Source organism: Carcharodon carcharias, chromosome 2 (genome assembly GCF_017639515.1).
Source record: "Carcharodon carcharias isolate sCarCar2 chromosome 2, sCarCar2.pri, whole genome shotgun sequence".
NCBI classification, from domain to species: Eukaryota; Metazoa; Chordata; class Chondrichthyes; order Lamniformes; family Lamnidae; genus Carcharodon; species Carcharodon carcharias.
Window position 1 is genome coordinate 67,504,224 of NC_054468.1, and position 16,281 is coordinate 67,520,504.

A 16,281-nucleotide genomic window follows, 5' to 3' on the forward strand; every position below is an offset into this window, starting at 1 on the left:
ATACAAATGAGGTCAGAGAGGACCTAAGCACACAGAAAAGACTATTGGACAGGAGGCATTGGGGAACTAGAAGACACTGTGAGCAGGACTGATGAATAATCAGCACTTTGCATAGTATAGGATTATATGAAGCAGAGCTTTGGGTGAGCTGAATTTAATAAGAGGGTGAAGAATGGAAAGTTAGCCATAAGAGCATTGGAATAAAATTCTGGAAAACTCAGCAGGTCTGGTAGCATGTAAAGAGAGAAACAGAGTTAATGTTTCAAGTCCAAAGTGACTTCTTTGGAACTGAAGAGAAGTAGAAATATCATGGGTTTTATGCTGTTGAAAAGTGGGGAAGGGCAGGTACAGCAAAATAGAAATTCAGGGATAGATTTGAAGGTGGGGGAGAGTAAATGACAGAGATATCATTGAACACAAGACAAAGGGAGTGGTAAGGAAGGTATTAAAATCTAAAGCTTTGGTCTAGAGTAGGTGATAATAGCAGAATAAAGGTCAACACTGTCTGAAAGCAAAATAGCAGAATATGTTAATAGCAGAGAAAGGGTCAGCACTATCTAAAAGCAAAAACATGAGAACAAGATACAGTCTGGCACTTGGGGGAAAAACAATTCAAAATGAAGGACAGAGATCATGGTCTGAAGTTGTTGAACTCAATGTTGAGTCCAGATGGCTGTAAATTGCCTAATGGGAAGATGAAGTGCTGTTCCTCCAGCTTGCGTTGGGCTTCATTGGAGCATTGTAGCAAACTGAGGACAGAAATGTGAGCATTAGAGCAAGATAGTGAATTGAAATGGCAACTGACCAGAAGGTTGGGGTCATGTTTGTCAACTGAGCAAAGGCGTTCCGCAATGCAGTCACCCAGTCTGCGTTTTGTCTCCCCAATGTAGAGGAGACTGCATTGTGAACGACGAATACAGAATACTAAATTGAAAAAATGCAAGTAACTTGCTGCTTCGCCTGGAAGGAATATTTGGGACCTTCGGTGCTGAGGGAGGAGGTAAAAGGGCAGGTGTTAACACCTTGTGTGATTGCATGGGGAAGTGGTGTGGGGTGACAGAGCAGTGGACCAGAACGTAGCAGAGGAAATGGTCTCTTTGTAATGCTGACAGGGGAGGTGAGGGGAGTATTTTAGAGTATTGGAATAGTTGACTTCAGAGGTCAAGGAGGAGACAGAGAGAGAGAGAGAGAAAGAAATAATGCTATTTGATTGCACCTTTCAAGGCCTGGGGCATCCTAGGATCTTACAGTCTAAGTACTTTTTGAAATCACTATTCTAATGAAAGGAAACATGACAGCCAATTTGCACATAAGATCCCACAAACCAATGAAATAATGTCGAATGTGCCGAACAGTGCAGCACTTCCTCAGTAATGTACTAAATTCAGGTCGGATTGTGTGAACAAATCTCTGCAGTGAGAGCTGAACCCATGCTCTTCTGATTCAGTGGCAGGAGTACTACCATTAAGCCAAGGCTAACATCTGATGTTCAAGAGTGAATCATGATTAACTTTATGTTCACAGACCCAGGAGTGCAGAGACATATTGTGGCATTGTTCCATCTGAGTACCATTAGCTGAGACCAACTAACTCAATCCAAAGTTGGTCTTAAATCTGGGACCATGAGTTCTGTCCTCCATTTTGATTTATGCCCACCCCCCCTCCAATCCTGCACCCACCTCCACCCCAAGTGACAGTCTGTATCTTGTTCTCCTGTTTTTGCTTTCAGAGCTAAGCTTTATTAACACCTACTCTGGACCAATGTTTTGTTTCTTGACTACTGCCATTACCACTCCCTTTGCCTTTTGTTCCAATGACATCTTTGTCATTTAATTTCCCCACCCTCTAACATACACCTGACTTTCCCTTTTGTTCCACCTGACCCTCCCCCCTCCTTTTTTCAATTGCATAAAATCCATCACATTTCTACCTCTCTTCAGTTCCAAAGAAGATTTGCATTGGACCTGAAACATTAACTCTATTTCTGTTTCCACAGATGCTGCCAGACCTGCTGAATTTTTCCAGCAGTTTTTATTTCAGATCTTCAGCATCTGCAGTATTTTGCTTTTATTTTAGCTAACTTAGAAGGCCATCTTCTAAATAAATTCTGTTCAGTTAAATGTGGGTATTTTGTCTAGAAAGCTCCTCCAGGTGTCAGTGGATAGCAACGGTGTTCTGGAATATCTCTATTACCTATCGTACTACCAGTCGGTATAATCCTTCCATTCAATTGCAGGAGCTGTATATGCTACAAATGGGACTTGATGCAGGGTTGGATATTATAAAGTCAGAATAATCATGGCACAGGAGGCCATTTGGCCAATCGAGCCCATGCTGGTTTTCTTTAAAGCAATCTAATCAGTCCCATGGTCCCACTCCAATTCTGCAGCCCTGCAAGTTTATTTCACTCAAGTGCCCATCCAATTTCCTTCTGAAACCATTCATTGAATCTGCTTCCACCAACCTTGCGGGCAGCAAGTTCCATAGCAACATAATTTTGTATGAAATAAGACTTTCCAGAGGGTTAGAGGCTGATAAGGAAATCTTAAGACAAAAATGAAGGTGACAAAGGCAAGCACGAGACGGAATTTCAAAGATGCATGCGCAGAGGCAGGACAACATTGTAATGGTGGAAGCAGGCAGTCTTTGATGGACAGGTTATAGGTTTGAAAACTTCTTTCCTCCATTAACTTCAATGTTACAGCCTTCAACTACCTGGGTTCTAATATCTGGATATCCTTCCCTAAATCTTTGCGCATTCCCTCTTTTAAAAAACTTCTCAAAACCCATATCCGACCAAGCTTTTCTTCACTCCTAACAATCCGTCCTTTAATTTAACATCTGTACTACTGTAATGTGCCTTGGGAATTTTTTTTGCTAGAAGCATTTTAAGAATGCAAGTCACTGTTGATGTACAAATGGCAACATTGGAGAAAACCACTTTCACTTTTCATCTATACTAGGGCTAGTGTAAATACACCTCAACACAACTTTCATATAAAATAGTCAGGTACACCATAAAATACATAATTCCAGAGGAGGCAAGAGAGTGTAGTATATGGCAGATGCTAGACAATAACATTTGTTTTCCTGGTGTTTAAGTTAAGGCACATCCATGGCTGCACTAAGGCAGTTTAACAAACCAAGAACGTTAGAGATGTCAGTGATGTACAAATCAAAGCTGATCCCATGCTTGAAGAGGATATTGCCAAGTGGCAGCATCTAGATGAGGATGGAGCCAAACATGGAATCTTGAGGGGTACTTTAGAAGAGTGTACGGGTGGGAAGAGGAGCCATTGCTATATTTGCATAGATAGGAACGGAATCATGTGAAGCTGTTGTTGGAGTCTGTTTAATAGAACATGGTAACGTTATTTATATATTGTTCTTCTTTTTAGTCTTCCATGGGTATTGATATATCGTATCAACACTGCATCAATGGCAGAACTGCATATAGTGGGCATTTGAATTATGGAAATAGAACACAAACTGAAGAGCTCTCATAAATACAGAATCTCAACAGTGGTGATTTATTTTAAAATGTAAGCAATTTAGTGCTCATGCATTTGCAGGTTTAGAATAACATTATCAAGTCAGAATTTTACTGACAAATCAGGAGTATATTTAAACAAAAAATGGAAATCACAAATTACAGTTTTATTTTGTAACTGAAAACATATCCAAATACAAATAAATAATTGAATACATTTTGTAACTGTGGTTCGTACAGATATTTGCAGGAGGTCCAAAGAAAATTCCAGACTTTATCATGAAATTCACTACATTAAATAGTTAAGATTGCTGTACAGTTGACTGTTCAAATGAAAAGAAACTTCCACCAAATTTACAGTCTTACAGGTATTTACAGATAGAAATGGGCCATTAAATACCAAGATTTAATGTAGGTGCCACACCAGAATTCCTTAAAATAAACAGTAGTCAAAATACATAAAAGTACAGCAAACTTTCACCATCCAGTCAATTTTATACACATGTATGCATCTTTTCCTTATGTACATTTTAACCCTCCATTCTCTTCCCCACAAGCTGACATATAGAAAGTTTTTCTAATGACCATGCGCAAAACATAAATGCTCAAACTATTCACATGAAACTAACAAGTTCAAATGCATCCCCACAGAATCAGACACCATGAAAATGAGCAACTTACAATGTGTTTGCCATTACTGAGCAACTGACCCAATGCCCTTAGGACATGAACAACTTGGATTCACTTTCAAAAGCTGCTGTCATCCTCCTCTGAAAGTATCATTGTGAACATGATTGCTTCTGCTGTTTAAAAATGTTCGCAAATTTTGACAAATCAACTTACATGCATACCAAATACTACCTATTTTGCTACTACAAGTACTGATAGTACATTTGGTGCAAACATACTAGTCAGTTCTGAAGATATAACTGATTGCTAGTAGAAAATTAACTGAAAAAGAAACTCTATTTTTGGCAGTAAACAAGATCTGAGAACCAAGAGAACAACCATCAACAAGCAACCGAAGGGTTTGAATTTGCGCATTAATATCAATGTTCTGGTTTTCCAAAAATGTAGCTCTCAGTAATAGTTGTCTATATCATATCTGTAAACTGCAAAGAGATTTTAGAGCTGGTATTAGGTTTATCGTTCGTACAGGTCAAGGTCAAAAGCACTAAGGTGGCGCATTCTGGAAAACAAAAGGTACATACATCCCAGATATTTTATTAACCATTGCCTAACGTACATTGATAATGTGCATGTTTTAGCACGTCCATTTTGAAGCTGTAAAACCCCATAGTTCTGCAATCTAAAGATAAAGTTAAAAGCCTCAGAAAAAATAAGTTCGTTCTCTTGCTGTTTTGCATAATGTATGAGCTTGCCTTCGCAATCCCCTTTGATCCCTTTGGCTCTTGCCAATCACAAAACCAAGGCCCAGGGCAAAGAACAGGGTGTAGAGGCCAGAAGACAAATTTCTATTTTGAATACTCTGGTTGGTGCAAAGGAGGCCATTTCTTTCCCCACAGATTTAGAAGTCTTTAGTTCTTACCTACATAAAACAAATGGAAATCTTCAGCACCTTGGAGGCAACATTAGCTTGATCTATTGTGCAAACATTTCTTGCAAATCAATGACAATCACACTGTAACAATAGTTTTTTGAATCTGTTTGTATAATATGGATTTTTTTTACATTCTCAATTGACTATGAATTTTTACACAATGCATTTCCATTGTTGTGTTCTGTTACACTCAGACACAGAAGCTTGGCTAAGGTGCAAAACTATCAGCCATTTCAGAATCCACTCAACAGCAGTCATACACATACAGTAGATTTCTGCTTATTTCTTCATTAACACTTTACCACCAATCCACTAATAAAACAGATACAATGTACAAATGGATAAAAACAGTTTAAATGATTTATAAACTTTCTTCCATGTGTGATATATCTCAATGCGAATTAAGTTTTTCCTCAAGACCATTTTCCCTGTTCTTCCCTGAAGACATTGACTATATGCAGGGCTATGATTCCACAAGTGCTAGATACAGCCTGGTATCTCACCCAAGTGGCCACAATCCATTTGTGGAATTTGACTGAGTGTAGGCAGGGCGTGAACAGGGCATCATAAACAAGCTTGTCCTCAGCTAACACATGAACATTTCCAGCTAAGATTACGGATAGCCATCATAGCTGCTGCATGCTGACTTTTCTTTCTCAATTTAAGTGCCCACATCGCTACCCTGGAATGAGATCAATTAACTCATCACAAGCTGGGTATCGAACCTTGAACCTCGCTGATCTTTATGACTCAGCTAATCACTGGATAAATTTCTTGACCCATTGGAGAAGACTCCCATCAATGAAATTCAACAAAAGTTCCTGAAACTTCTTGGATTGAACAAGCCCTGCACAGAACAAAACATGGCTAATTTAAACATTGCACAAATGTATAATAAATATACTGCTTCCACGATCATGTGAGAACAGCAATGTATTAGAGGCTCATGACATCATGTAGTTATGTACAATTCATTTCTTTTCCTAGTCCATTTGTTGAACAAAATTTAATTTATAAATAATCTCAAAAAGAAACACATTACTTTTTCTTCAAATGGTTTAGTAATCCTGACCTGGATGAATGTTAATACCTTGCAATCAAACAATATTCAGTTTCTGGTACAGGGTAACTTTGATACTGTGATGCTTTCTTTCAGATTAGTTAATCCTATGGTTTTAGATTTGAAAAACGTTACTGTATGTTTTGGTCTCAGTTGTAATTATGCTTCAGATTCATTCCTATTTAGTGGGATGGAGTAGAATGCAGGTACTATTTGCCTCCATACATTCGTTCAATGTCTGCTAGGTAGTGGGTCTTCAACTCCTTCCGTTTCAATTTGAAAGCATCAGTGACCAGGCCTGTCTCTGGAGTCCAGGGTTCAGGACTCAGTCGAACTTTCAATGGAATTTCAAACTTCTCCAATCTTGCTGCAAGCACAGGCACAAAACAAACAGTTAAAATACAACAATAGTATTGGCATAATTTTGAATCCATTTGAGTTACATAGAATAACATGGGTATTACAATTCACGAACAGGAGCTACTTGACCCAACTATCCCATGTTGGTATTTGTCCTCCATGAGTGCTCCCAATCTCATTTGCCCATATTCCATTAATCTTCTTTGCTTCAAGCATCTGTCTAATCTATTCTAAAATGTTGACTCTATATTCTAACTTCACATGAAGCACAGCGTTTGCGGAATGCACTAACAGTTTTTACTTTAATGCTCCAGTTCTGCCTTTTAAAAAAAAATGTTTCCCATCAAATATAACTTCGAAACAATCAAGATGTGAACTACTCTTGCTCCTAGGCTGCCACCATTTTTCAGCTCACTGCTAAGAAATGATCAGAGTAAGAAAATTTGAATCAAACTTAGACTGCCTCATCAATACATTATTCATAATTAGAGCAAGAGAGGTGACCATTTCCCATGAACATTATAAAATTCCTCCTTCTGCAAAACAGTCAAGTTTCAGGAATCAGATTTGCAGTATGCAAGATACAGTGATTACACTTTATGAACTTAAATACTATGCCCTCAAGAAACACCCATCAGAAGTATAAACTAAATGACTTTCAAAGCAAACAATGTTGTCAGAATAAATGTTGATAGTTAACTGCGTTGCAGCCTTAAAACGACACCAGGAAACAAAAATCAATAAACACTTTTCTCATTCCCATAAGCAGCATTTAAATTTCAAACATTAAAGAAAATATATAAACACAAAAAAGACTGCTAACTTACACAAAATAGTATATGCAATTGTAATTTATAATGTAAGCAGCATTTCTTTATCATTATAACTATTTTCAGGCCTAGATTCACAACGGTCTGGGTGAAGAAATTATTACTTTTCTAAAATTTCCTGCAATTAATACATGGAGGAATGAGACTTCAAGCTTATAATAGTTAATTTCCACTGCCAGAGAGGTATATTGCCAGCAATTAATATCACATTGTTAGAAAGGTACTTAAACTGAAACAGACAAGACTTAATTGTGAGATTGGTTCATATCCACCACATAAGTGCAGCAACTTCATGCCATTCAATGCATTTCAACTGTGAGGCAGACAGCAAGATGTTGTTTTCACAAAGCTAGCTGCAGGCAGCCACTTTTAGATTTCTGCATTTAATTGCACATCCGTACTTCACCTGAAGTTTCCAAATTATGACCCAGAAATTATGTTAATATGTCACTTAGAAAATAAATGTGTTTGAGGATGAGATTATTTTATGGCTTGAAAAATACAAACATCTTTCAATCTTCTCTTTATAAACAGAGTTGTTTGAAATTGAGACACCTTTAGTATACTCCAGCCAGAGGAATAACCAGTGAGAAAAATACTAATTATTTTATAGTGGTGTACTTATTGATCAGATTTCTTTCTAAGTTTGATAATGCTCCTTGGCTGGCTTCAAAATAACACATTACAATACGAATCTTTCATAAACTGCAACATAGTAATAAAAATTGAAAAGAACATTTGTTGTTCTCGTGTGAGGGAACATTTCCATGAGGAGGTTAACTCGGTGCACTGTTACACAGTTCCTAGTTGCTGGCTCCTGTGAACTATTGTGGGGTAAAAGAACTAGTTGGCTGAGGAATGGTACAATTCAACTTGGGCCTATCTAAAATACTGTTAACAGCCTAATTAACAATCACTGCCTGTTTGAGTTAGTTATTTCAAATTTTACTGTATTAGCGCAATTAGAGCTTTAAAAAACATCCAAGAGGTCTAAAGAAATCAATTACATTATATTTTATTAAGACGACAATCCAAAGCACCTTACAATCATCAGGTTAACTTCTGAAGTGCAGTCACTTCTGTGTAGGCAAACATGTCAGTTAACTTCCATACAGTAAAGTCCACAAAGATATGAAATAAATGACCAGTTAACTGGTTTTTGGTGGTGTCGGTTGATGGAAGGTTTGGGACATGGTGGGCTCAAATGCTCTTCTATCGACAGTTTAACATTTCATCCAAAAGAGGGCACTGCTGACAATGGAGCATCAATACAAGACTGATTTGTCGGTATAGATTATACACAAATCTACAGCAGAGCCAAATAACAGTGTTATTTACATTTATGCTACCAAATAATACAATATTCTTGGTACCTCTAATCTTGTATTGTTCCTGTGTTGGTTTATAAGGAAACGATTAACTCCAAAAATCTATTTTTCATGACTTATATATGTATGACTTAGAACCAGTGGATCAGTGATTTGTAGGATTCTGAATCTCTAAGTACTTCTGGTATATATCCTCTGGAAAAGCAGTGGCCAATATAGGTTGTGTGGAATCACTAAAGTCAATTACTAGTTGCTTTCAGAAACCAAATTTTAAAAATAATTTAGACCTTTATTCCCTCTTTTGCCCCAAACGAATATTCAAATGCAAACAGCGCATATTTTTCCCCAATTTCAATTTGTCCTATTTTCCATGAACTGAAAATCATTTGACATGTTTATATGATGTGATGCACTTATTCTGAAAAAGAACTTATAGTAAGCACAGCTTCCTTTTCCAGTGCTTCATTTTTCAATTACCACATCATGAATTAACTAATTATAATCGTGCCCTGATGTTGATTGATTAACTTTTCTTTTTGTACCAATAGAGTTTGGGGGAAAGACCAGCAGAACTAGATTTTTACTACCTGATAATCTTTCGAAGGGTAACTTCACAGTCCAGTCGTTAGTTATGTGCAGGATACAGAGTACAGTGAGGAGCAAAATTAGAAAGGCATATTTGATGGGAGTACAGATCTCCAATCCAAAACTGTTATTTCCCTATGAGAATGCATTGTAGCAATACATATGGTAGCAAATCCATAGCTGATGACATTTTCTGGATCAGGAGTAAAGTGCCTCAACTTAGATCTCAGAAAAGTTTGCATTTTTCATCCCCTTGTGGTCTCTACATGAAAGTTTCAACTGAATGTCAATTAGTGTTAACTACTGCGGTTACTGATGCATGTTGCAATAATATATATAAATATATGTATATAAATATATATGTGTTTTATATATATATATATATATATATATATTTATTTTAATAGTCATCTGGCAGTACAGAACTTGAGAATTGCTGAAATAGAGAGTTTGTGTGTGATAGACAGAATGTCTTTTCGGCTTGAAGGCAGAATCCTGTTCATGGCGAATACCATTCGTGTTGTTACTGATTTGTGCCTATCACACAAATGAATAATGTGGTGTATGAATTTTAGTGCCAGTGTGATACTAGTCATATAGCCTGTACGTCCCAAAGGCTGGCGATCGTATCAATCAGTATGTCCCTTCTGCTGTTCGCTACGGGCAAGATACGGACCACACCCAACCAGCCCATGCATGCAAAACTCAAAACAGTGTCCAACATTAGATATGATTCCTTGATTGGACAACACTTACTTAATAATCCTCAGTGCTGAGAATTACGCTGACAACCAATTCAAGATTGCCAGTCAGGCTTGTGGTGTGGCGCATTTACATGCACTGGAAGCTACATTTATTAATACACAGGACCCTGTTCTTTGCAGACAGAAAGAAATGTACACACATTGCACCTATTTCAGCTAAACAAATGAAGTGACAGCCATTCACTGGTTCATTCCCCAGGGCAATGTCTAGACCAGAGTCAAGCTGCTTTGTTTAAATTTCAAACAATGCTTGGCAGTTAATGCTCAATCACGATTAACTGATGCATTCCTCATGGCAACACCTCTACCTATCAATCAATCAATCAGCATTGTCTTCTCATACAATATAAATGTTATTTCCCCTGACATTTGTACTTCCTTGCAAATTGCCCTGATGAGTGCGAGACAAAAGTAGTTATAATGGGGGACTTTAATTATCTGGATGTAGACTGGGACAGTGGTAATGTAAAGGACGGAGAGGGGGTAAAGGACAGAGAGGGGGATAAGTTCCTAGATTGTGTTCAGGAGAATTTTCTACAGCAGTATGTGCCCAATCCAAAAAGAAAAGACACACGGTTGGACTTGGTTCTTGGAAATGAGGTGGACCAAGTAGATTAAGTGACAGTGGGGGAAGATTTAGGAAACAGTGATCATTGTATTGTACGTTTTAGGATGATGATAGAAAAAGATGATAGGTAATCCAGAGTAAGAATAATTAACCGGACAAAGGCCGACTTCGACAAATCCAGAGCTCCCCAGATGAAAAGGGAGATTGAAATTAAGATAAAGAAGAAAAAGTATGCTTTTGACAAGTGCCGGGTAGAAAATACAATGAGAACCAAGAGGAATACAGAAAGTTCAGAGTGGAGGGGAGAAAGCATATTAGAGAAGCGAAGAGGGATTATGAGTAAAGACTGCCAGCTGGCAGCCAAAATAAAGGGGAATCCCAAGGTCTTCTTTACATATAAGTAGTAAAAGGGTGGTAAAAGGAGGAGTAGGGCCAATAGGGACCTAAAAGGGAATTTACACATGGAAGAAGGGGCCATGGCTGAGGTATTAAATGAATACTTCGCATTAGCAAGGAGGTAGATGCTATTCAGCCCATGGTGACAGGCAAGGAAACTCTGTCACTAGAAAGGTTCAAAATTGACAAGGAAGAAGCGTTCAATAGATTGTTGGTACTTAAAGTTGACAAGGCACCAGGACCAGATGAGATGTATCCAAGGATTCTGAAGGAAGTGAGAACAGAAATTGCAGAGGCACTGGCCATAATCTTTCAGTCTTCCCTAGACTCGGGGATGGTGCCAGAGAACTAGAGAATTGTAAACATTTCGCCTTTGTTCAAAAAAGGTCGTAAGGATAAGCCCAGCAAGTATAAACCAGTCAGTTTAGCTTCAGTGGTGGGCAAAATTCTAGAAACAATTATTCGGGATAGAATTAGCAGTCACATGGAAAAATATGGGTTGATAAGGAAAAGCCAGCATGGATTTCTAAAGGGGAAATCATGTTTAACTGTCAATGAGGCTAGTATAGTTGATGTGGTGTACATGGACTTTTTGACACAATGCCACACAACCAAGTTGTGAGAAAAGTTATTGCTCATGGAATAAAAGGGACATTAGCAACATGGATACAAAATTGGCTGAAATTTAGGAAGTAGAGAGTAATGGTCAATGGATATTTTTCAGGCTGGAGAAAGGTTTGTAGTAGAGTTCCCCAAGGGTCGGTATTGGGACTCTTGCTTCTCCTGATACATATTAATGATCTAGATCTTGGTATGCAGAGGACATTTCAAAGTTTGCAGATGATACGAAGCTTGGGAGTGTTGTAAACTGAGGAGGATGGTGTGGAACTTCAACAGGACATAGACAAGTTGATGGAGCGGGCAGATAGGTGGCAGATGAAGCTCAATGTGGAGAAGTATGAGGTAATGCACTTTGGTAGGAAGAACATGGACAGACAATATAAAATAAGGGCGAAATTCTGAAGGGGGTGCAGGAGCAGAAAAACTAGATCATTGAAGGTGGCGGGACAGGTGGAGAGAACAGTTAATAAAGCATATAGTATCCTGGGCTTTATTAATGGGGCAGAGAGTACAAGAGCAGGGAGGTTGTGCTACATTTATGTAAGACACTCGTTAGACCTCAGCTGGAATATTGTGTACAGTTCTGGGTGCCGCATTATAGGATGGATGTGAACACATTGGAGAAAGTGCAGAAGAGGTTTACAAGAATGGTTCCAGGGATGAGAAACTTCAGCTATGAGGACAGATTGGAGAGGTTGGGACTGTTCTCCTTGGAGAGAAGAAGGCTAAGAGGAGATTTGATAGAGATGTTCAAAATCATGAGGGGGCTGGACAGGGTAGATAGGGAGAAGCTATCCCCGCTCGTAAAAGGATCGAGAATGAGAGGGCACAGATTTAAAATGATTTGCAGATGAAACAAAAATGTAACGTGAGAAAAAATTTTATCACTACCTGGAAGTGTGGTGGAGGCAGGTTCAATCAAGGCATTCAAGAGGGCGTTTGATGATTATTTGAATAGAAACAATATGCAAGGGTAGGTGGAAAAGGCAGGGCAATGGCACCAAGTCATAATGCTCATTTGGAGAGCCGATACAGCCACGATGGGCTGAATGGCTTCCTTCTGTGCCATTCTGAGATTCTGAAAATGCTTTGACAAATAAAATGTTTATTTTTTCAGCAATATTATATATTCATAAATTTCCAATGCTGTGGGAAAAAATAGCACATGTACGTGATTTGTATTTTTTTTTAAAAGAAATCCAGTTTGAAAGCCACTATATGAATTGTTTTATGGATTTATCATAAACACCCTCCCATTTTTGCCAGTTTCACACACTGCTATTTCCTATTATTTTCATTACACTCTATTTATAGGGTCATATTGAGCTAATGATCATGGGCATTTGCTACCTATATTACTTTTGCCATTTCCTTTTGTTCTTATCCTATATGCCTATGTTCTCCTCCCTCACTTTATGTAGGGAAACATCCAAGTTCTGTTGGGCAGAAGTCTCTGACAGATGGCTGAGATCATGAGCCCACTGTGTTCGGAATAACAGATCGGAACCAACATCATCTACTTTTAATCCACAAGGGCAATAATAGTTGAAGCTGTAGAAAAATCTTTAATCAATTCAGCCATTTTGGAACATTATCTGTTTTGATTAAAGATTAAATTTGGACTAGCCTCTCCAATGGAGCAATTATTCAAGCTCACCTATTGCAGCAGCATCAGTTATTTCTCTCAGCACCTCTCTCTCCATTTCTGGATGGTTACAAATGTCATTCCAGGTTCCTATTATTCCCTTCAGTTGAGCCAAAGCTAATAGCTGCTTCTGATTGGGCACCACAAAACAAATGACATAAGACTGATCACTGAAAAAATAAAAATAAAACAAATCCATTAGTCCTAATGGGGTTGATAAATTTTTAAAATAAAAAAATTAAATTTGTAAAACTTTACATTAATATTTAGCACAAAAAATACAATTTCATGTTATCAGTTACATCTGAATGTAGTTTACACCTAACACCTAAGAGAGCTGAAGATATTTTTCAGCGTTCCCATCAATGCAATTAATATTCCAGTTGCACAATCATGCCAAAGAAGGCATTAACATTTTTCTAAAGAAATTGAAACAAATTGACCCATAATTTTCTGCATCAACCCATCCATCTGCCAATAGTTAAATTTGCTCTTGCAAAATTAGACATTTTAAATTTTTACATGGCAGGTTGCTGAAAGTTACAGGTTTTCTTGGCACAGTTGGAAACTTGGCACCTGAGTGAACAGGCAAACAACTGTATCTGCTTAACCAAGATACACAGAAAGATTGTGAAATTTACAGCATAAGAACTGAGACAGACATCTAAATTGGAACGGATGAATTCAATGTCAAATCAGGTACAGAAAGACTGTATTAGGAGGGGGAGAGGGATAGAGAGAGATAGAGAGGGAGAAAGAATAAAGACTGAAAAGAACATTCAAAAAGTGTAATGTAAAAAAAAAATTCAATAATCAAAACATGAAAGAATGAGACTCCATACTTAAAGTTAATTTTCAGTACCAGAGAGGTTGAATGGCAGTAATTAATACTTTTATCTTTAAGGGTACTTAAGACTTGACATGACAACTTTTGGTAGTGAGTTTAGTTCATATCTACAGTGCAAGTACAGCAACTTCATGCTGGTCGATTGATTCCAATGGTGAGCTGGACATGAAGAGCCATTCCCATGATGCTGAAAAATCTGGGAGAGCAACTTTTGAATTTCTACATTTAACCTCGCATCTACCCTCACCAGAAATTGCTATAACATTTGCACATAAATAGGAGTGAATGCCAATTTTCTCATTGTTATTCCGACAACAAATCATGGTCCAATGTTGCCAGTCACGGAGATACGAGGCAGAATTTCTTCAACTTTACACTAAGCAAATGGTCAAACTCCAGATTGCTAAACACAGGAATGCGGGAAAGAGGCCTGCAATCTTCCTTTTGGACTGCCCCTGGGTTTTCCGCAAAAGGAGCAATGAATCTGGATGAAGGTTGTCCCCCCCACCCCACCCCCACCCCCCCAACCTTAAATCGCCTTCCAGGGCAGAAAAATAAACAGGATCAACTCACCAAAATATGGTTTCCACATAAAACAGCTAAAATTTACCGAATTGAATACTGCATAGCTTTGCATTAGAGTGGCTTGTAGTTAAAAAAGGCAGGCCAGCAACAAAAGCAGTTCTAACTGGGCGAAGAGAGAGAGAGAGAAAGAGGAAGCAGTCAATGGGTCACTCTTGGTGTCTATTCCATCGCACTCCTGGCTGGTTTTCCTCATTCTGCCCTTTATAAACTCGAGGTCATCCAAAACACTGCTGGTCTTGTAGTAAGTCCCATTCCCCTATCACACTTGTGCTCTCTCTCCTATATTGGCTTCCAGTCGAGCAATGTTTTAATTGTAAAGTTCTCATACTTGTTTTCAAATCATGGTCTCACCCCACCCTATCCCTGTAATCTCCTCCAGCCCCACAACTCTCAGAGATAGCTGCTGTCCTCTAGTTCTGGTTCTTCTACATCCCTAATTTAAGTGCTCCACCGTATATGTGTACTTTAATATCATTTAGGGGGAATACAGCAAACTTAGCATGCTGAACATTTTACTCAGAAAGCTGTGTAATTTGCATAATTCTTACCTGTTTGCATAGGCACAGATATTATCTATTAATGGGCTGTTCTTCAAAGCAGACTCCACCTTTCCCAGGGCAACATATTCCCCAGCCTGCAGCTTCACAAGATCTTTCTTCCGATCTATAAAATATATCATTGAAGTTATAATAGCAACTCTTGAAATAAAAACATTTTGCAAGAAAAGTTCATTTACACCATCTTAATCAACGTTTATGGTTTTGCTTGAATCCAACTTGCATAAACAACTGTGTATGAGAATGATTTGAAGCTTGAAAAATAAATAACTTGACAACTTTTGGCTTTAAATCTATCACTCCCTTTAAAATGTCTTTTTAAAATATGATGTTAACATAAGAAATTTTAGAAAGGCAATGATTTCAATTGCCATTAAATTAATACCCATTATCATATTTGGCATTTTCATCTGCAATCTGGTGTAATAGCAGCTTTTGAGTCTGTATTGTCAATATATCACTGATACAGATGTTATTTGGGTGAATTTTTAAAAATCACATGAGATATTTGGTCAGATGACTGAAAGCTTGGTCAAAGAGCTAGGTTTTAAATGTCTTAAAGGAGGAAAGCGAGGTAGAGGGGCACAAAGGTGTAGTGGGTGGCCTAGGCAACTGAAGGCCACCAAAAGTGGAGCAAGTAAATTAGGGATGTAGAAGAAGCAGAACTAGAGGACAACAGAATTATGGTGCTGGAGGAGATTATAGAGACAGTGTGGGTGAGACCATGGAGCAATTTTGAAAACAAGTATGAGAACTTTAAAATTGAGACATTGTTCGACTGGAAGTCAATATAGGAGAGAGAGCACAAGTGTGATTGGGGAACGGGACTCACTACAACACCAGCAGTGTTTCGGGTGACCTCAAGTTTATAAAGGACAGAATGAGGAAAACCAGACAGGAGTGCAATGGAATAGACACCAATAGCGACCCATCGTCTGCTGCTTCCTCTCTCTCCTTGCCCAATAAGAACTGCTTTTGTTGCTGGCCCACCTTTTCCAACTACAAGCCACTGTAACGCGAGGTTATGCAGTATTCAATTCAGTATAGTGCAATGATAAATGTCCTGGAGGCATTTTGTAGGCAA

General features: G+C 38.2%; 1 protein-coding gene across 6 annotated transcripts in view; it reads right to left on the reverse strand.

The window, feature by feature from the left end:
• Positions 1-3,638: 3,638 nt before the first annotated feature.
• The window catches only part of acsl3a (acyl-CoA synthetase long chain family member 3a), a 106,242-nt gene continuing 93,599 nt past the window's right edge, over positions 3,639-16,281 (reverse strand). For 5 of the 6 annotated variants that reach the window (XM_041214042.1, XM_041214057.1, XM_041214076.1 and 2 more), the window contains 3 exons: positions 15,189-15,303; positions 13,221-13,378; positions 3,639-6,478 (listed from right to left, as the gene is read on the reverse strand). In XM_041214042.1, coding sequence (XP_041069976.1) covers positions 6,321-6,478; positions 13,221-13,378; positions 15,189-15,303 — 431 coding nt within the window. In that variant the 3' untranslated portion in view covers positions 3,639-6,320. The remainder of the gene's footprint in view (positions 6,479-13,220; positions 13,379-15,188; positions 15,304-16,281) is intronic. The other variant, XM_041214048.1, reaches the window with a different exon arrangement.